This window comes from Cygnus atratus, chromosome Z, assembly GCF_013377495.2.
Source record: "Cygnus atratus isolate AKBS03 ecotype Queensland, Australia chromosome Z, CAtr_DNAZoo_HiC_assembly, whole genome shotgun sequence".
NCBI lineage: Eukaryota > Metazoa > Chordata > Aves > Anseriformes > Anatidae > Cygnus > Cygnus atratus.
The window spans coordinates 12347982-12368570 of record NC_066396.1 but is presented as its reverse complement, the minus strand read 5'-3'; the positions used below and the strand labels follow the sequence as shown (position 1 = coordinate 12368570).

At 35.0% G+C, this 20589-nt stretch overlaps 2 protein-coding genes across 2 annotated transcripts in view; both read right to left on the bottom strand.

The window, feature by feature from the left end:
- IL7R (interleukin 7 receptor) overlaps positions 1 to 4773 on the bottom strand; it is a 51819-nt gene extending 47046 nt beyond the window's left edge. The window contains exons 1-3 of the mRNA XM_050716359.1: positions 4749 to 4773; positions 3585 to 3665; positions 3122 to 3186 (exon numbers count right to left, since the gene is read on the bottom strand). Of these exons, the coding sequence (XP_050572316.1) occupies positions 3122 to 3186; positions 3585 to 3665; positions 4749 to 4773 (171 nt within the window). The remainder of the gene's footprint in view (positions 1 to 3121; positions 3187 to 3584; positions 3666 to 4748) is intronic.
- Positions 4774 to 16158: 11385 nt separating this feature from the next.
- Positions 16159 to 20589, bottom strand: part of SPEF2 (sperm flagellar 2) — a 66133-nt gene continuing 61702 nt past the window's right edge. The window contains 6 exon segments of the mRNA XM_035563766.1: positions 16159 to 16197; positions 16200 to 16329; positions 16434 to 16590; positions 16653 to 16861; positions 16948 to 17165; positions 17268 to 18460. Coding sequence (XP_035419659.1) covers positions 16159 to 16197; positions 16200 to 16329; positions 16434 to 16590; positions 16653 to 16861; positions 16948 to 17165; positions 17268 to 18460 — 1946 coding nt within the window.

The following is a 20589-nucleotide window of genomic DNA, read 5'->3' as shown; positions in this document are numbered from 1 at the left end:
TGAACACAGTATTCACAGTGCAGTCTCACCAGTGTCAAATACAAGGGGACAATCTCTCCCTGAGTGATTTGCACCAGAAAGTAATAAATCAAAGCAAATACAGTAAATCAGAGTTTGGAGAAATTTGCTTTCCACAAATTCTGGATGTTCACATGAAAAAAGCAGCATGAATTTTCTAGTCCAATACAAAGAGTCACTGTATGAAATTCATTTTGTTTAAGAGTTAAATAGGCTCTCCAGCTCTCCACAGAAAAAAAGTGAGAAAGGCTTTATGCAGAATAATTAGGTGTTTGGTATATTGTTTGTTATAAACAAGCGACGAGATATCTTTGTGATGACACTGGAGGTGACCAAAGAGAAAAACAAACAAAGAACAACAACAACAAAAAACACTCCAGAGATTTGTCATCACAAAGATGAGAAAGGACCTCATGAAGCTGAACAACACTTTGTCTAGATTAGCCTACTCTGCAGGATAACCATTAACAATAGGAAAATTCATTTAATTCAACATACCATTTTCCTCTTTATTAAGAAGGACACACTGCTGAGATTCAGACATGTTTGTGGTACATGCCTTGTGCATTAATACATTCCTTTTTCAGTACAGGAGGAGCAGGCCACTGATCCACTGATTTTTATTTTTTTTTAAACACTCCGCAGTGGAGAATATAAAAATATCAGCTCTTAGATACAGCATGCTCACTGTACCATTTATGTTTAGCTAAAAGATCTACACGACGAACAACAAAATATTTGAGACGTAAAAGCTAAGCATTTGAAGATAGTACAAGCAACAAAAATCTCTAGAACGTGTTTGCCTGATCTTCTTTCATTAATATAATTAAATTTTCAGAACTATTTCTTTAGGAAGCTTCCAGTCAAGAGTCATTACAATACCAGCAAAAAATGAAAAACAAGAAACAGAGAAGAGACGAATGAAATTAGGTGTCTTTGTATAAGTGTCTGTTTATAAGCTCAGAATCAGCTGAATAGCTCTTTATATTCTACTGATGAATATTCTACTTTTTTATTTAATATTTAATATTTATTGGATTTCCAGTATCTATAATGAGAATTTGGAGATTTAGATCACATGTAAGCAACCACAGGTAGACAACAGTTTAGGTTCACAATTCGGAGCTGAATACCACTTTGGATGTCTTCAGGGACCTAAGCCTTTCTATTTGATGGCTCAATTAAAGATGACACAATACCAACTCGTAATTTACATTTTGCCCCCTTGTGGTTGTTGAATATCCTGCATGAAATGCTGGCCCTACTGAAGCCTATGGTTAAACTCACATTCACTTCAGAGAGGCAGGATTTTATTAACTCTCCTTCTCTCTCAGGATTCAGTGGGACTGGTAAGGGTATGCATACAGAAGACAAGGTATAAGAAAAAAAAAAAGATTAAAATTATGTTCTATCAGCCCTGTGATACCTACTTAGAACAGACAACTATAAAGCCACATAGAATCTACATATGCAAGCTGTTCATTTAGAATCTAATTCTTAGATATTTCTAGATTTCTAAGGGACTCTCCAAGATGAATTAGGCAAACAAACTGTCCGTATAATACATTGAGAGATATGCATCATAGCACACATAAATCTTGCTCCTCAGAGATAAATTTTTAATTCTAGATTGGAGGGAAATGTTTTCCTCCACCTGTGACTCATAGACTTACGAAGCCTTTCACATTTAGGTGATGATGCACGTGCAGTTACAGAAGCCCCAATCAAAAGAACAAAACCAAACAAAAAGCACTGAGGAGAACAGGTTGTGTTGTTTTATATCCAATGACCAGAGAGCTAGAACTTTCCTCTGGAATATGAGGTACTAAGTTCACATCTGCTGTATCTAAGTGGGAGCACAGTCTCCTCCTTTCTGTGCTCTACTTTTTTTTTTCTTTCTTTTTTTTTTTTTTTTTTTCCTAATGAAATGTGAAAAGGTAATTGGTATATTCAGACTCTCACACTGACGCTTTAAAAACTTCTATTACTTCCCTCTCCAGTCAGTTGGAAATAATTCTTCACTCACTTCACATGTTCCCTTTCCAAAACTGTGTTGTGCAAAGCAAAAGCAGACAGAGGGGAGTACAATAATATATGTTATAAGTGATAAAATGTGATTATGAATATGTATGAAATAACACTGTGTGGTAAAATAATGTCCTTTCTCTACTGTTTCTGGAGAGTATAGCAGTATTTTAAGTACTAGAAAAATGCCAGAGTCACTGTAGTTGTGACAGCATATGAAACATTTTATTATCTAGAAGAGTGAGCTCTTTCTAAGTTGTATACCGATATATATCGTATGTTTCAAAAAGTGACTTATACTTCAGCAACACACAATTGATGTATTTAGTGCATTTACTAATGGCAGTTAGGAGTCTTTAAAAAAAATGGGAAATTAATTACATACTTCAGAAACACTAACATCATTCAAAAGCTGAGCTTTATGTGATGTGAGCATACATTCATCATGTATTAAAAAAACTCATACTCTAATTTTTTTTTTTAATTATTTCACATTAAATAATTAGTATTAAGCCTTCTGATTTACAGGTAAACTATAAAACAATAACAAAGGTGTATATACTTTTAAATATCTCAAAGAAACATAGTGTGAAAGAAAGTAAAGAGCATAAACTATAAAACAATAACAAAGGTGTATATACTTTTAAATATCTCAAAGAAACATAGTGTGAAAGAAAGTAAAGAGCAGCAATAAAGCAGGTTTTATATCTTTAGATGACAATATCACAAACTACATCATAGTCCTACTCATGTGGACTGGTAGCCGGACTAAGATTAGGTCAGAGAATGTCCTCAGTTTTTAACCCCCCAACTGTACAAGGAGTAGTTACCAGGAAATATCTTAAACTTTTTTTATTATTTAACAAGTAACATTTCAGACTTTTGGAAGAATACTTCTGAGTATTAGTACCAAAATTACTGCGACTGTTTGCAGAGTTCCCATGAAGTCAGTGGGACTGTTTGTGAGGGCTGGATCTACTCAGTATATGGAGATGGTACAGAAATCGAGCTAACCTATAATTTAGTAAGCATCACTACTATTCCCTAATATTTTACTTAAATATTTTACCCCACATACAAGAGAAGATTCTTCTTTTCTATGAATATATGTTCCAGCAGCAATGCTAAGTGCTCGGTAGACACCTTCAACAGGATCAGAATGAGCGGCAAAATAAAGTAGCATCTCAGTATAGTTGAACAGAGCAGGATCTTGTCTGGTGTCAGCAAATAAGCTGAAGAAAAACTACAAAAGGACAAAAATATTTACATTAATTTCTACTAATGAATGTTGATAAAATACAAATCAAAAGCTATACAGAAGAGGATGACAAAGTAATGACAGCTGAAAAGTGATACTATCCTTAAAAATGTGTTGAGGTTGTGTAAATTGAGATAAATAGTTGTGTCTGAGTCATTCAAGGAAATAGAAACTGTACTATTTTATTTTTTCAGAGTGAGGATTTTAGCAGAAAAGAAGAAATTCACCAAATGTGATATAATTATAGGTGGGCCCAAACCTTTTTCCTGTATTCAGATTATACCTGCATCTCCCTCTTCCACAGTGATGTCCATGAGCTTAGGTGCAGGGATCATTTGCCTCTCATTCTTTACAAAGTTGTTCACTGTATAGCAAAATTTATGTGATTCAACAGAGAACAGAAATAATTAAGTTTTTCTGAGAAGACTATGATTTAGAATACTGAAGGACAATTCATAGATTCCTGTCCCTGCTTTCCACATTATTTCTAACTTTGAGGTTTTTATACATGGAAGCCATATTCTGAAGTACCACCTGACCTCAAAAGCCACTGAAACATTGCAGCTATTATGGAAGAAGAGACCTAAGAATCTTCAGAATGAGAACTCTTGGGTTAGAATAGTGAGTGGTCTCTTCAAAATATCTATGTTTTCAAAGTTACCTTTATGAGATGTCCTAGCCTATCAAAAGGCAAAGGTTCTGTGCAACCTTTTGTACTGTTTAGATCTTCATTTCCAGTAAACCATAAGCCAACCTGAGGAAAAAAAAAAAAAGTCATTTATTTTCACACCTTAAAAAAAGTGGTCTTTATGCTCTGTAACTGTTGAACAGACTAGTTACTGGGAGCTTGATTCAGGGATTTAATCAAGCTGAATTTGTTATTAACATACAATGACATCAGTTTAATTAACTGTTTGGACTTTGTAACAGATACTTTAGGAATTATTGAAAATTGAACAGCAAAGTGACACCATGCTCTTGAAAAAGGTGAAAATTAACTAGGTAGTTCCACACTTACACTGCTCAAGAAGCAGAATATGATGCAGAATTTCTGTGTGTGTTCCTGTTGGGGTATCCTCTGCTACCCTGTTGCTTTTGTCTTAACTACTCTTTTGGAAACAATTGTCCAAACACTTCAGTGCAACCAGGGAAAGAATCATAGCTGTTCCCATGCATGCCTACTTCCAGCAACAAATAAGTATCCTATAATGTTTACAGAGCTACATCTACTCCAGCATACTAAACCTGCCCACATTTATATAGGCCTCTTCTGAAAAAAGGATCTTCAACTGAGAGTTACCTGTGTGTTTATAAACCTTCTAGTCCTTTTCAGTCCTTAACCAACTGCACAAGACTGTAGTTTTAGAGTCAGTAGTCTCACGGAAGTTTGGAAGAACTAACAGGGGTAGGTCAATAAACAAATAAATGTACACACTTGCATGTTTACCTTGAGCTGACTGAATGGGAGCCATTTCTGATCCTGAAGTGTGTAAATGTTTTGATCAGTTAGTATTACTTTATAATTAGGATCCTATGTTTAAAATGTTAGTTTGCAGCCTTGGATGTCTTAAATCTGTTTATTTGTATACTCTCAAATTTCAGTAAAAATTACCATAATAGACAAATAGATGCGGTGTGTAGACCTGCAAATTTTGTGGGTTTTCTGGCTTTGCAGAATTTTACTTTATTTTTTTACCAGTCTTGGGTGGGATGTAGTTCTGCAGCAAGTTTTCAATTAATCAGAGAAGTTCTGAAACAGGCAGGTTTCTGGAATAACACAGCCTTTATTTAATTTTGGAATAAATCTAATGTTAGACATTTTTAAAACCAACTACATTAAAGGTTCTACGAAATTTGTTTAAAACATTTTGGAAATTATTTTAGTATCACCAAATCCAAACTGACAGGGCTATGAAATATTTGTGTGTACATTCATACACATACACACACACACATATATATACACATATATATTGGCTAGTGCATATTAAAAGACTGAACCAGCAGTCATCCTAAGATTAAAAATCCAAAGTAAAACTGAAAATTTATAGAAGTAGGTCAAATTTGTTAAAAGGAAAAAAAAAGTGTTCTTAATACTTTTTTACAAAGTATTCTTAATACTTTTTTACAAAACTTGCTTCTTTAAAAACAGTTCTAATGTATGTAAAAGTTGCAAAGTTTTGCAAAAGTTGCAAAGTCATGCAAAGTTTTAAATAGAACTTTTTTTTAAACAAAAGAATGGATCAAAGAATTGTTTAATTTCCTATATATTCAAGGTCTGAAAAACAATCTTCATTTGCAAAAAAATCCTTATTGGAAAAATTCTCAAAATATTTAATTAAATTAGAGCTGGTGAGACCAAATTAAAATATTTGGTTTTGTTTGGGGCAATTTTTTTGTGTTATGAGACTTATACAGTGTCAATCAATAGTATTGTCAGCTAATTGTAGTTAAAATGCTCACAGAATAGTTTCTTTAGGACAGGAAGGTGGTTTTTTTTTAAATTATTTTATGGCTTAAACAGGAAACGGAATTAAAATATAAGATTAATTAGTCTGATTTTTGTAATTAATATGTATGGATAAGATAAATATTTGGCCCTCAATTTTCTGAAGACAAATTTCACTAGAAAGCACCCTCAAATAGCAAAACATTTAAAATTCAGACTGATTTTTTTGAGTTTGAATAAACCTGACAATACATCATTCAATTCAAAGAGATTAACAAATGAATATTACTCAAAGAGAAAAGAATTATAACCTGCATATAGCATTCCTGTGTAACTAAGCCTGATCCAGCTACATCAATAGACTTGAAGATACGGAGAGTTTTGAGGAGTTGTGTCAGAGATGGCACTGGCCAAGGCTGTGCTGCTGCTAGAAGGAATCTGCGCCAGTCAATCAGTTCTGAGTTCACTGTGAATGCAGATGTCAGATTTTGCAACTATAAAAATAAAATAATAAATATTGTCAAATATGTATGCATAAACATATACTTTCTATATATATGCATACTTAGTTCTTTTTCCTATTTAGGATGGACAAAGTTATCCATTGAGATTTGTATATGTCAAAGATACATCAAAGATGTATAAAGGATTCAGAGTTCTTTCTACTTCCTCCTTGTCTGCACAGTGCAGTTACACTGACACATTTATGAAATTTACAGCTTATAGTGACTTTACAGTAACTCCAATGGAGGCACAAGCATAGTTCCACTTAGTAAATAAGAGGCTTTATACAGTAAAAACACTGATATTTTCTCACTGCCCTCAAGTGCTTATGCCTCATGTCTTCATGAGAAGCATCTGTGGTTCACCCCAAACTCTTGGAGCACTGCTTCTCTCAAATATAAACACATAAAAAGACCACTCTCCTACCTCTTTCCCCTGTACAGTGAGCAGCTGAGTTTTGAGGGAGAGCAAGAGCCTTACAAATTAGTTTCAAGACTCTGATTTCTTTCAGAATGTATAGCTAACTCCGTATCTGTCATGGATGAAAATTATATGTACTTCACTCGTAACAGAGAAGCAGCAATGTATTTTATTGATATAATGTAGTGATCTAACAAAGCTTAATCATAAATAAGACAAAAATAAGATTTGAGACAGAGAGGTACACTTGGATATTTACTGTATAGAGGACAGGGTCAAACAAATGATCAGGAGACCCTGACAGTCATGAAGTTCAGAGTGGACCCCCTTGCTTTCTAAATTCCTGCTCAGAGAGGTGCCTAGGTGTGGCTGGATCCAAACTTAGTCCCACAGCTGGTCAATGATTTATGTCTAAAGGATTATATGTGCACAACCAATCTAAGATATAATCTTAGCAAAGCTTACAAAGTTTAGCAAGCTATCAGCCACCTACTATCTGCTGCAGATAAGGAATCTCTTAACAGTAAGGAATCTCTCAGCCTTGAGGGGCAAAACTTGTGAGGCATCCCTACTCAAGGGAAGATCCTGGCCTGCAGCCCACTGCCATGCAGGAGAGATCAAAGGGCTCCTGGCTCACTCTTTATAGGGTAAGATAGAATCATATAATCATTAATGTTGGAAAAGACCTTCATGATCATCTGGTCTAACCATCACCCTACCACCAATAGACACCCACTAAACCATGTCCCTAAGCACTACGTCCAACCTTTCCTTGAACACCCCCAGGGACGGTGACTTTACCACCTCCCTGGGCAACCCGTTCCAATGCCTGACTACTCTTTCTGAGAAGAAACATCTCCTCATTTTTAATCTAAACCTCTCCTGGCATAACTTGAGGCCATTCCCTCTAGTCCTATCACTAGTTATCTGTGAGAAGAGGCCGACCCCCAGCTCCTCACACCTTCTTCTCAGGCAGTTGTAGAGAGCAACAAGGTCTCCCCTGAGCCTTCTCTCTCCAGACTAAACAACCCCAGTTCCCTCAGACTCTCCTCGTAGGACTTTGGTCCAGACTCTTCACCAGCTTTGTAGCCCTTCTCTGGACATGCTCCAGACCCTTGATGTCTTTCCTGTAGTGAGGGGCCCAAAACTGAACACAGTACTTGAGGTGCAGCCTCACCAGAGCTGAGTACAGGGGGATGATCACCTCCCCGCTCTTGCTGGCTACACTATTCCTGATACAAGCTATTTACACTATTCCTGATACAAGATGATTGACTAACAGTCATATCTGTATACTATAGATGTTGTGTAACTATAGATGTTAGTTTCTTCCAAATTTGGCTTGAGAAAGACATTGACCAGCACTGTGGTCAGGTGAGCACATTGCTCAACTAGCCTCTTGGCTGTTGTATTGTTAACTGTCCCTCATGAATCCACTGTGACCAGATGGCACCCATCGTGACTGCTGCTGGTGGTTATCTTCTTAAGCAGGGTTATGGAAAATAAAGCTGGGAAGGCTGTGGGGGGTTGGAGGTACACCATCACATTATCACTAAATAAAACAGGCCAGAGACCATTGTTTGTCACCGAGGCTAACAGGCATGTGCAGTTGGTAAACATCTAAATAAATACTCCTACTTCCTAAATAGGGGGTTATACTTAAGCTGCCTATGAGATAATGGTCCTTAGTGTGTGCTAGTGGGGGACTGAACTGACAATTTAGTAGCATGAGTACAAAATTTAGTAAGTGCTTGGGCCTGTACCTTGGCCCTAGTTTGCTTACTTTTTCAGGTATTCACCACATGGATTTTCTTTGTTCCAGAAGTGTTTTCAGTTATCAAAAACAATTAATAGAAAAGCTGCTTTGCAGCTTGCCATGTATTCTTTTACAGCTGAGGATGCAGTATGTGGATAGCAGGGTGAGGTCCTGATCACAAACGGGGAAATATATGTAAGATCTCCTGATAGAGCATTGTGAAGGAGGTAACGAATCTGGCACAGCTCATTTCTGCACTATTGGTGTGGTGAGAACTTACTATGTTCTTCTCCAAATACTGATTTCCTTGTCAAGTGTCTGGTTGGTTTCAGACTGGATTTCCAGACAGAAGAAATGTATTTAGAGGGCTTAGGGCCTTAGGCAACACAGAGTGAGTCAATTCAATAATGTCGTAGATGCCATCTGCCCTAAAATTGGCAAGTATAGCACTGCTTACTTTAATTTCAAAACTTATTTGAAATTACATTAAGTCACAAACTGTAAAGATGAAATGGTGACTTCAGTCCAGAATAGCTTCTGCAGAATAAACTTACACTTTAGGCCATGCTTCATTCATTTCCTTTAGCATGGCAATTCTTGCTTTCACAATAAATTTAAAAGTCTCATTTTAAAGTCATGCTATTAAGGAAACTCTGTTAAAGGAAATCCTGTTCTTAAAATAAAAATAGTACTTATAAGCACTAAGAGCTCTTAAAGAATAAAGAACATGGGATCCATGCACATGTGCTCCATTAGCAAACTGAATATTTGACTCATACTTTTCCCCATATAATTAATTTCCTGTGCTAAGATTAGATTTTTTTACATACTGATAACAGCTGTGACTAGTTTTCACTAAACTCAGTGGAAATCCATCACTCAGCAACTTTAAAATGGATGAATTGTTCAGCATGACGTCAGATGGTATGGAATACCCCTTTGGCCAGTTTGGGTCAGCTGTCCTGGGTCTGTCCCCTCCCAGCTCCTGCTGCATCCCTAGCCTGCTCGCTAGCAGGACAGAGCGAGAAGCTGAAAAGTCCTTGGCTTGGTGTAAGCACTGCTCTACAACAATTAAAACATCAGCATGTTATCAGCACTCTTCTCATCCTAATCCAAAACATAGCACCCTGCCAGCTACTAGGAGGAAAATTAACTCTGTCCTAACTGAAACCAGAACATTTACTCATGCAATTCATCTGTGTGAAGAATATTTGAATAAAGTTGCTTCCATCATGTGTGGTCCAAATAAAATCTTGATGTGAATTGTGACTAACTCCCAGAAATAATTATCAAAATATACTAAAAATAGCATAGACTAGGCATTTTTATCCCATACATTTTACCAACAGCATCTCAAGCTAATCAATGGATTCTGTTACGAACGATTTGGAAAGACTAAATTTTTTCATGTTTCTAAATCTGAAAATCATGGGTAAATAAGATTAAGGTCATACAGCTCCAGATTTTATTCTCCTATCTCATAACAAAGAACAAAAGCAGTCTTAATTTAACAGCTGGAAGTGAATTTTCCACGGTTTCTAAGGAACTGATGTAATTTGAAATTTGTAAATAAATATAGTGCTAACATAAGCATTTAATTCCTAGCACGGTGGCTTCTTTGGCTTCTTCTCTAATGAAAGGGAACAATTTTAAGGAAAAACTGATAATGCCCCATAATAGTTATTCTCTTGACTTTGTCATAGGAAGGGCAATGCTTCATCTTCTACACAAAGCAATATCTCAGGAAAGAAAATAGTTGTTAACTTACATCTGGAAGTGTTAAGTTCATCCATGCATCAGGAAGGTAATTTGTTCCAAGGTTCAAATTAATCAGGTCAATAAAAATGTCAATAAATACTTTCTTATATATAAAACCTAATGAAATAAAATAAAAATCAATAAAAAATATATTTAAATAGACTTCTTTTGCTAAAGGGAATCCATTTTTTTATATTAGTGGCCATATGGGAAAATATTTGTTTTGCTATTCTGTAGTATTCATATTGGTTTTATCTTTGAAGCCAAGCATAATACATTCTCATTTAAAATAAATAATGTGGGGTCTGTTTAATAGCAAAATGTCAAATATTCCATTAAACTACAACTATTTTGATACTTGTCTTGATCTCCACTGTGATCACTAATCTATCCTCCCAGTTTACACTGACAGTTAATAAGCATTTTAAAAATACCAATCACAATCACATACATATTTTGTATATTGAATACCTACCAACCTTTTCTTTCACTGTGCTCTATTTTAGTTAATCATAAATCCATCTCTACCCTTGGTAAACGTGCGCTAGAGAATAGGATGGTAAACACAGAATATTCTCTGTTAAACTTTGAAATGAAATTTAATTGCTTAAAAAGTTTCATAGGATCAGCTTTTGGGAGTTAGAGATAAATAGCTCTGTCAATTTTAATTTAAAGCAACCAAAAGATAAATTAATGCATGCATATATGACATGGATATATAGATAACAAAACTTAATTTTGTAAAATAGGGATGGATTTGCTTATAAGTAAACAGTAACTTTGAACTTCATGTAAATTATTAAAACACAGAATGAAGTATACTGAAATACAATAGATAAATATGAGTCTGTCCATTCGGAAACAGACTTTCTTTGCTCAGTGAGGATTAACTGTAAAATCTCTGCAGTAAAGATAGAAAAAATATAAAGAAAGTTTCAAATGAAATTTTAAGAGACAAGACTGATTTGGTCAGGCTATGATCACTTCTGCAAGGTCAAGACAGTAAGTTTTCAGATTATAAAGCAAACAAAAACAATGAAAAACAAGAAGGAAAAAAAGTCTCATTGTTTTTTCCTTACTGCAGCCAAATTTTTGTCCTTTTTGAAAGGAGCCGTTATGTATGTTCTACAGCTAAAAGCTTTTGTCTTTAAGGTCCCTTCCAATCCAAACCATTCTATGATCTCTGAAGTGGAACAGGGAAGTGAAAATTCTTAAGTTTATGAAAAAGATTTAAGTGGTAGAAATAAAAAGAATGTATTCGAATATTAATTTCATAGTGTGAGCATTCAAAGTCCAGTTGCCAATTTGATTTAGTAGGTCTGCACTCTCTGCTGTTTGCCTCCAATCCTGAAATCAGGAGTTAAGCCCTCAGCACTTCTTAATACAGCAGGAAAAACCCCATACATATATAAGCTTGGAGAGAAAATGAAAAATAGTTTTGGGAAGCTTAAAGTCTGTTGGGACAAGAAGAAGGAAGAAACATCTGGACTTGAAGCCATATGTTCTACCATAAATTTCAGCATGAAAGCAAAAGCTAAGAAAAATATTGTCAAACAGATAAGAGTGCTAACAGTGATAACATCACCTTCTGAATGTTTTTGACTTACGTGTTTTGAGAAAGAACACATTTTTAAAGTCCTGTGAGCTAGGCTGTTTACTGAAAGACAGTGAATTGTTGATTTAATCACTTTAAGGTGATCAGAAACTTGTATGAGTACTTCAAGCCACAAGAATCAGATCATTTCCATATGGCACAATAAAGCCTACATCACAGAAGTATCATTATTGGGAGACTCCATAGAAGATTAAGCAGTAGTTACCTCTATTCTAGGAAACTATTTACTGGTTCATGGGGAGAAAAGCCTATGGTCCACAAAGGAGGCAGTAAAAAGTTTATATGAAAATAACAAGAAAAGTTTTTACATCTTATTTGCAGTCCGAAGATGTCCAGTGCTTTACTATGTGAAGTCCAGCTATTATCATTTTTATTTCATATTTTACCAATTGTTTCCATTTTCACATCTGATCCCTTCTGCTCTGGAAATTTGCAAACTTCTTCCTCTCACTGTATCTTATGGCTTAAACTGTTGAATTCCTACTATGATTTCCCTATGTAACAATTAAAAATGCAGCTCCTAGATTTCCTACGTGCTTCCGGCTCTGCATACAATTCCAAAAATATCCTCATGTCACTTTCTGTGAGACTATTTGACTTCAGAAACATACCTAAAAACTATTTGAGGGGCAAGGAAATTAAAGAACTTGAATCAAGAGATAATTCCTGAAATGGGATTAAAGGATTGGAGACTAAACCATTAATCACTATTTATAGAAATCTGATTGGATAGTAGAACATGCTAGAACATAGTTTATAGGTAAATTTGACCTTAGCTGATGTAAGCTAAGACAAACCAATAAATTATAGTGGGATTAAGTTTAAGCACTCTCAGGTGGTCTGCAGCATCTACCCATTTTTCCTTCTCTGTGGTAGAGCTAAGGAAGCTCTTCTCTCTTTTATTCAGAGTTAAGCTACTTTCTATCTGCTAATTATATAATTGATGATGTGCTGTAGGATAATTTCTTAAACTACCTCCTCATGAAATCTCTGATGTGGGACAATTCTGAAATATTTTTAAAATGGTATAATAGTTCAAAAACTTCAAATGTAGCACAACCTAATTCCCCCTCGTCACATACCTAGGTGGAACAAGGGAGGTTCAGAGGAAGAGAGGAAATCCCTCATATGCATATAAAGAGATACCAAATAACTGTCTTCAATGTATTTTTTAATACTTAGTCTAGAATCAATGTATTTGTTTTTATATTATAGAGCATGGAACTATTTTTAAATGTCAGATTAGTCAGTTTTCTTCAGGGGTTGCCAATGCCACAGAACTGCTCAACAGTCATGGTGAGATGCTGAGTGGGCAGCCACACAGATGGTGCTGAGAAAAGAAGACTGGTGCTCCCAAATGGGGCTCTGCAAGTGGTAGGAGGAAATAGTGTCCTCTGGGATAGAATGAGAAAATAATTCCCAGAATCTGCTTTGTCCATCTAACAAGAATGGTTTCAAAACGCATATGCTCTTTACAAAATCTTTTCATTCAGTAAGTCCAAATTAAAAAAAAAAAAAAAAAAGAAAAGAAAAGAAAAAGAAAGAAAGAAAAAATGTATTTCTTGAGTGACATAAATGACTGAATAGAAAATAAATGTATTAAATGTGTAGATCCTGTCTTAACTAGAAGGGATAACAATCATTTTGGAAAAAGAATCGGAATTCAAAGAGTTTTTGAAAAAGTGGAGAGATGGTCAAGACCAGTAAGTAAATTTCACTGAAAACAAATCAAAGTGCTTTGAGGAAAGAGTCTGCAAAAATTATTGTGTTTATTACATTGCAGATAAAACCAATGTGGAAAAGATTTCAAGCACTTTGAAGAATTGAATTAGAATTCAAAATGAACTTTACAAATTGGACATATAGACTGGGATAAAAAGAACACTATCCAACACAAATAAATGTTAAGTGCTACACTGTGCTGAAATAATGCACTGCATCAATGTCACAGGCAGAATCTTACTGCCAAAGTACCAGTTCTGTAGCTCTAGGGATCATAGTTGATTACAATATTGCCAGAAAGTACATGTGAAGACACTGGAAACAAACTTTGTATTCTTTTTGTTCTTTAGGTTTTCTGCTGGCATACAATCTTGGAATTTGAAGATCTAGAAGGGTGCGTGGAAACTGAAGAGCACTCAGAAGAAAGCAGCAGAATAATTACCAAGTTAAAAAACATGAGAAAAAATATTGAAGCACTTCTGTTAATTTCATCTACAAAAGGAACATTATAAGTAAACAGGAGTAGTTTTCCAGTTAAAATCAAGAATTACAAAGAAGCTAGTGATAAAGTCCTCTCCAGTTAAAATTGAGAAGTATGAGAGGAAATCAAATTTCTTTTCTGCAAAAATATTTCAGATATTAGTAGAAATATAGAGTGAACCATTTTAAAAGCTTATCAAAACAGAAACATGGGCAAATACTGACTACAGACTGTGTGACTTGGTCTTATTTCATTGCAGGATTTTTAATATTCCTTTCCAAGTACTTTTTATGATACCAAGATTTCACTGGCAAGAGCAGTAAATCCCTTATCTTCAGTCTAAACACTAAAAAATGAGATGCTGCCCTGGCTTCATGGAAGTGACTTCAAATAAATAGATTCAGATAGATTCAAAATATAGTTTTATTTGTTATGGTGTTTTTGTTTGCCTTTTTTTTTTTTTTTTGTCTTCTGCTCTTGGACATTCTGGGTACACTTTTCAAAAAAACTTTTAACTTCATCATTGCTAGAACTTCCCCACTTGAAACTTCAAGGGGAAAACCATGGTATTATGAGACTTATGAGAAAATCCTTAGAATTAGTTATGCCACATATCTAAGAAAGTCCCCTCTATAATATCTATCTTCTTGCTTATTAGGTAAAATATAACTACACATTTTTGTTATCTGAGAAATCACAAATGCACATACTTCAATGATGCATCTTTTATAATATACCACATAATGCACAGTACTGATTTCTTGCTCTGATCCCTACAACTTAGCTCTGCTTGTGTGGATTATCATACCTTAATGAGCTATGCATTCAAAATGTACTCTATTTCTGTTGTAGGCAAATATTTAGACCTCTAAGTAGCATGAATATTTATGCAAAATACTCAGAATGACTATATAAATAACATACGTTCTGCAATTACTAGAAATGTCTTATATTGAAAGTAGAATGTTGAATCTCAACTTAGAAAAGGGTTGTTTTAAAGGTGAATGACCTCAAATTTGTTTCTCCCGAATTATTTCTAGTTCATCACTGTTTGAAAAATCTTCAATGATTTCACTTTAGCTTTCTCAAAATATATTCTTTTGGTATTCTTTTCCTTGATTGGAACTTAGCAAGTAGGAAGTTGCATTTAAAACATGTGGGTAGTGGCAAATTATGAAATTTGAAACTTCTCTGAACAATTCTCATTCTCAAGGCGTAGGATAAAAATCAACATATAGCATTCTTATCGCAGCCTTCATTGAAACATTTTTACAGGAAAAAGAAGCAGTTTAAACTGTGAAGTATATTGGTCATATCCTGGCTATAATGTTATCTATTATGGGAAGACTGATTTATGCAATAAATAAACAGCAATGGAATATGGATCTGTTTTGCCTCTGCAGGAATCTTCTGAAGGACAAGTCTGACAAACATTATCCACATGAGATTAAAAAGTAGCAACACATACAGAGAGAAGGCGTGACACAAAATTCATAGGCCACAGAGGCCAAGCAAACACTAGACAGCAATAATACACCAATTTCCCATACATTTATCAAAACAAAAACAGGATTTTCAGAATCAATAAAAATTCTTGAACCATTAAAGAACAAGATGACAGTTAACTCCAGTGGATATAAATGTGTCAATGGCTCAGATTAAATGCAACAATCAGGTAGTTACCAGTCATCCCTCTGTCCAGGTGTCACAACAGCCACAATGTACTCCACATTTTTTGTTCATTCTTTTCAGATTTGTAGGAATCAGGTAATGAATGTCAAATATGATGTTGATTCAGCAGTGAATACAGAGAGAAGAGCCAAATTTTCAAATTGTAATGTTATGAAAAAATATAAATTTCACATTCATTCATCTTGCAAGATATGTTACTAAAGTGTCCATGTATGTTAAAAGAGTGACTGTGAAGTAAAAACTAAGAATTTTCATCTAATCACTTCCACAGTGACTCTCCACATCAAACTCAGAGGAGCAATCTGATCTTTCATTTGTCATCATATCACCTTCCAGTAGTCTTCTATTTCTCTGCCAACTACTATTCCACAAACGAATAGCTTTCTTGGGGTCAAACTTCTGGATATCTGGAGAGTTCATCTGAATTATCATGAGATCTGTCACACTTTCAGACACTAGTTTAGAGTGCAGATGCATCATGGTGAATTTCATTTGACTGAAGCCTCGCTCTGTCTCAGCTGAACTTGCTGGCAGAGTTAGGATCAAATCTACCAATGTCAGGATGTTGGGATACTTCTTTGAATAATCTGAGTTCACCAAATCCCATGTCAAGGTCTGGATGTTCTGAAATCTAAAAAACATAGTAAAAAGTATTATTATACCTATTCCTAAATATATTTCCAAAATCTTTTTAAATAAATCAATAAACACAAGCAAATGCAGTATTCTTGTTACCTGTTATATAGCTCTAATTTCAACATGCTCCATTCAGTTTCAACTTCATTGATTTTCACACTAGCAGCTTCTAGTACGACTTCATAATGTTTAGTCAAGACAGACACTTCCTTTTCACCAAATTCTATAACAGAGGCAACAGAAAAATATTTTTGTACTTCAAAAAAAAAAACCTTAGAATGTGCATTTCTTCAACTAGCTGCTATCATAGTTCTATACCTTCTCTCATTTTGTCAGGCCATAGTTTAAAACTTCCAATAGTAGTTGCTCTTAAGACATCTTTACTTGCATCACAGAAACAATTACGTAGCCTCTTCACCAAATTACTTAGTACTTTGGTTCGTACTTCTGAAATATTTCCATTTCCAACAAGCTGGTGACCATGAAAGTGTTGAATGGTCTCCATTAGGCGTTCCTTTGGACCAGCTCTAAAAGATTCAAAGTACAAAAAGGTATATAATACTCTTTTGCTAAATTGCAAGAGATCAGGACTCAGTCGTTACAAATGTCAGACCTTGTTTGATACATGTGGAGTGTTTCCACTGTTGACTGCATGGTTGCAAATATATCTGCAATGGAGGAGTTGTGATCCAAAGTAACACGTGACAGAATGTTGAGGACATTGATGACATCCAACAAGAAATGAGAAAACTTGACTATCTCCATTTTCAGAAGGAGGTGTAAAAGTCCTTTGACTTTCTGCCTATTTGAGGCTCTTGAATCTTTTTCAATCTGGAAATCAATATGGAAACAAGACGTATCAGGTAGGTGGACCAAAATTAAACATAGCAAATCATTTTTCCAAAATTTACATCCAATTTTTAAATCAGTTACCTTACTCAGATGTAGAACAATCGCAGGATAACCTTTAAGTAGAATTTGTAGAGCTGTTTGTAGACGAGGAAGCCACTGCGAGCCTCCAATGCGAGAAGGAATTGCTGGGCGTATCTTGATGGCTTCGTATGTGGCTTTGAGATTATTCTTATTTAGAGGTGAGTTATGATAAAAATAATATATATTTCTCAAGCCATTGGTTAAGATATTGTATAGCTGAATATTTTTCAGTGCCCCTTTGTAAGCCAGCTTTAGGCGGTGAGTAAAACAATGCACAGACTGTACACAAGGCTGAATTTCCCTCAGAAGCTCAGCTACCCCATTGTTTTCTCCTATCATGACATCTGTCCCGTCACTTCCAAACCCAACTAATTTTCTTGACCAGTCTTGGCTTCCCAAATTGAGCTGAAGATTTATTTCTAAAATTTCCTCAATTGCATTTTTTATACTTGAAGCATCATTTTTTTGAACAGGTTGAACTCCAACAATCTGGCAATGGACTTTTCCTTCATTTGCAAAGCGCACATAGACAACCGCAGCTGCTTTGAATATGCTATCTGTGACTTCATCACTAATGAGAGAAAAGAATTTACATTTCTCCAGTTTCTCTTTTAGAGCCCTTCTTTCTACTTCAGCAATAAAATGTATAAATATTCTTGCTGACTTGTCATTTCTAAATACAGAACCAATATCCACTCCTTTCATATCATCTAATTTACACATCCAGTCAAGGTCTGTAAAGGGACGACCAGACTTAGCAATAGCATGGCATGTTCTAAAAATATTTTCTACTCTTCCTAATGTTATGGAGTTCATACTCTTCAACATCTGCTCAGCAGAAGCTCTATTTGGTGAGGCAGTACTGGCAGCTTCCATGCAGGTAGCCCAGGCATGAGCTTCACTACTCTGGTGTGTATTTATAAATTCAAGTTTGAAGTCATCAGTGCCAGAACAAAAATTATGAACGTTTTCCCCCAAATCCACATTATGCTTGCGACACAATGCACAGAACATTATTCCCCTTTCATCATCATATTTTAACCAGGAGTACTTTGTTAGCCATATTTTTGGAAACTGGCGATTCCTCTTTGTTCTTTGATATTCCAAATCTTTCTTCTCCTTCCCTTTGTCACCAACTTCTCTCTTGCTAGAAGAATTACTCTTGCCTTTAAATTGCTTCAGTGCTCTTATGGCTATAATTTAGAAAGAAACAACTAAATATAAAATAGTTTTTATTTAATACTTTATCAATCGCATTTTTCTTTTTTTTTCTTTTTTTCTTCCACATTTAGTTTGTTAAATTGGGACTGGACTGTGATTTAAAATAAACAGCCATAAAAGGGAGTAAATAAAACTGAGATCTCCTCTTACACCACTTTGATATTACTCAGGACCCTTGTAAAAAATGGTCAGTTTTGGCTATAGTTTCCTTTTGACAACCAGAGGTTTGTCAGAATCTGCAACCAGTAAAATGCAGCAACATAGATACCATTTTTAAAACAGAAAAAAACAGAGTCAGGGAATGGAATTCAGTATGGTCTTTGAGGAAAAATGTCTCCAGAAGATACCGCTGATGTCACAAGTCTATTATGACGACAATTCCACCTAATATTAACAGAAAATTTTACTTGGAAAAAGTTCATAAATACATAATCACATATCTGTCCCAGAATGAATAAGATGTTCTAAAGCACATTTAACTGACCTGATCATCTTTAAGTATGTTTATCTGCAGAAATAAAATTATTACTCTTTTGAGAGAGAGGAACTGCATAAGCTTCACATTTTGTTTTCGAAATTGAGACATTCTCAAAGCATCGAGATTGTTCTCAACATTGTTCTTCCAAGTTGTTTTCAAGGTGGTCATTCTTATATTTTGTACTAGGAAGTGCAATAAGCTGACATTTTTGAAATTTTTCTCTCTAGAGCTCATGAATCTCTTACCTTTGGCAGGTGATTTAATGATTCTTTTAGTATGCAGTTGCCATAAGGTCATGGCTTGGAAAAGAAAGCAGCCAAATAACTACAACAAATTCCAAGGAGAACTTAGGCAATAAAATTTGAAATCTATTCATTGGAAAATAGTAGAAGTGAAGCACTGATGAACTGACTTAAGAACAATTTGACTCCCACCATCCTTGCTGTAATTTGTACCTCAAGAAGTAAAATTAACAATTACATTAAGACAATCATAGAAAGAACTGGTATTTTGGGTGTTTTCAAAAATCTCATGAGAAAGACTCCTTGTACTCCATTCTTGTCTATAGTACAAGAAGGGGCAAACTTTTATATATGCATTATAGAATTTCTGAGAACAGTTTGTTCCCATTTTATTATAAGCTTCCTGAAAGGCTATAACAGTGAAAAAAAATGTTAGGAACATGCAGTTTAAATATATTTCTATTATGAGTAATTCTTTGAAAGAGCTGTTTATATCTAACAGAAAACTTTAAATCCATGCTAGCAGCTGTAGTCCATGTGGACAGCAAAAATAAATGGACTTCCGCAGAAGTTTTCTTTTTCTGAAGTGTGCCCAAGGACACCCAGGACCAAAAAGAGAGAGGAGGAGAACAATTCTTAATAAACAGTAAAGATTGAAAACCTTTCCTAACAGTAGGCAGCCACAAAAACACAATAATAGGTTAAAAAGGAGATAGGAGGCAGTATTAAAGGGTCTGCAACTGCAGAGGTCAGAGGGTGGAAGGGGAAAAATGGTTCTAATATGATAATGTGTTATGATAACACCTCTGCAGTGCCTACTGCTTCTTGAGGTGTATGGGAACCTATGGAAATTTGGTGCTGATTAGAAAAAAATAAGGATCAGAATAGGTTCTCTGAGCCACTGTCTGAGATAGGATTCCCTATAAGATGGACTTTCAATGACATTTCACTAACATTTTTCAAGTTTTGATTTTTTAATTTTTTTTTTCAAAACACAATGGTTTTAATCTCTTGGAAAATTCTGTTTTGTACATCTTGTATTTACAAGTGATCAGCTGTATGTGTTTTTAGAAAGACAGTACGTTCTACAGCATGTGAGAACAGTAAATGCTAAGAGGCATGAATCATCAGATCAGATCCCTAACCCATCTAAATTATGATGATCCCTATAAACCAGATTATATTCATTACAGGTCTTCTCTCTAGTATATTCTTACCACACTTATCTAAGGAAATGAAGGTTATACAGCTCTGTTGTCTCTGCAGCTCTACATAAATTTATCTGCCTGCCAATTCTTCCTCACTGATAATTTCTAAATGGCCAGTTTGAACCAAGTTTGTCAGTAGGGTAGGGATATGAAGTTTCCAAAATTTTCTTTCA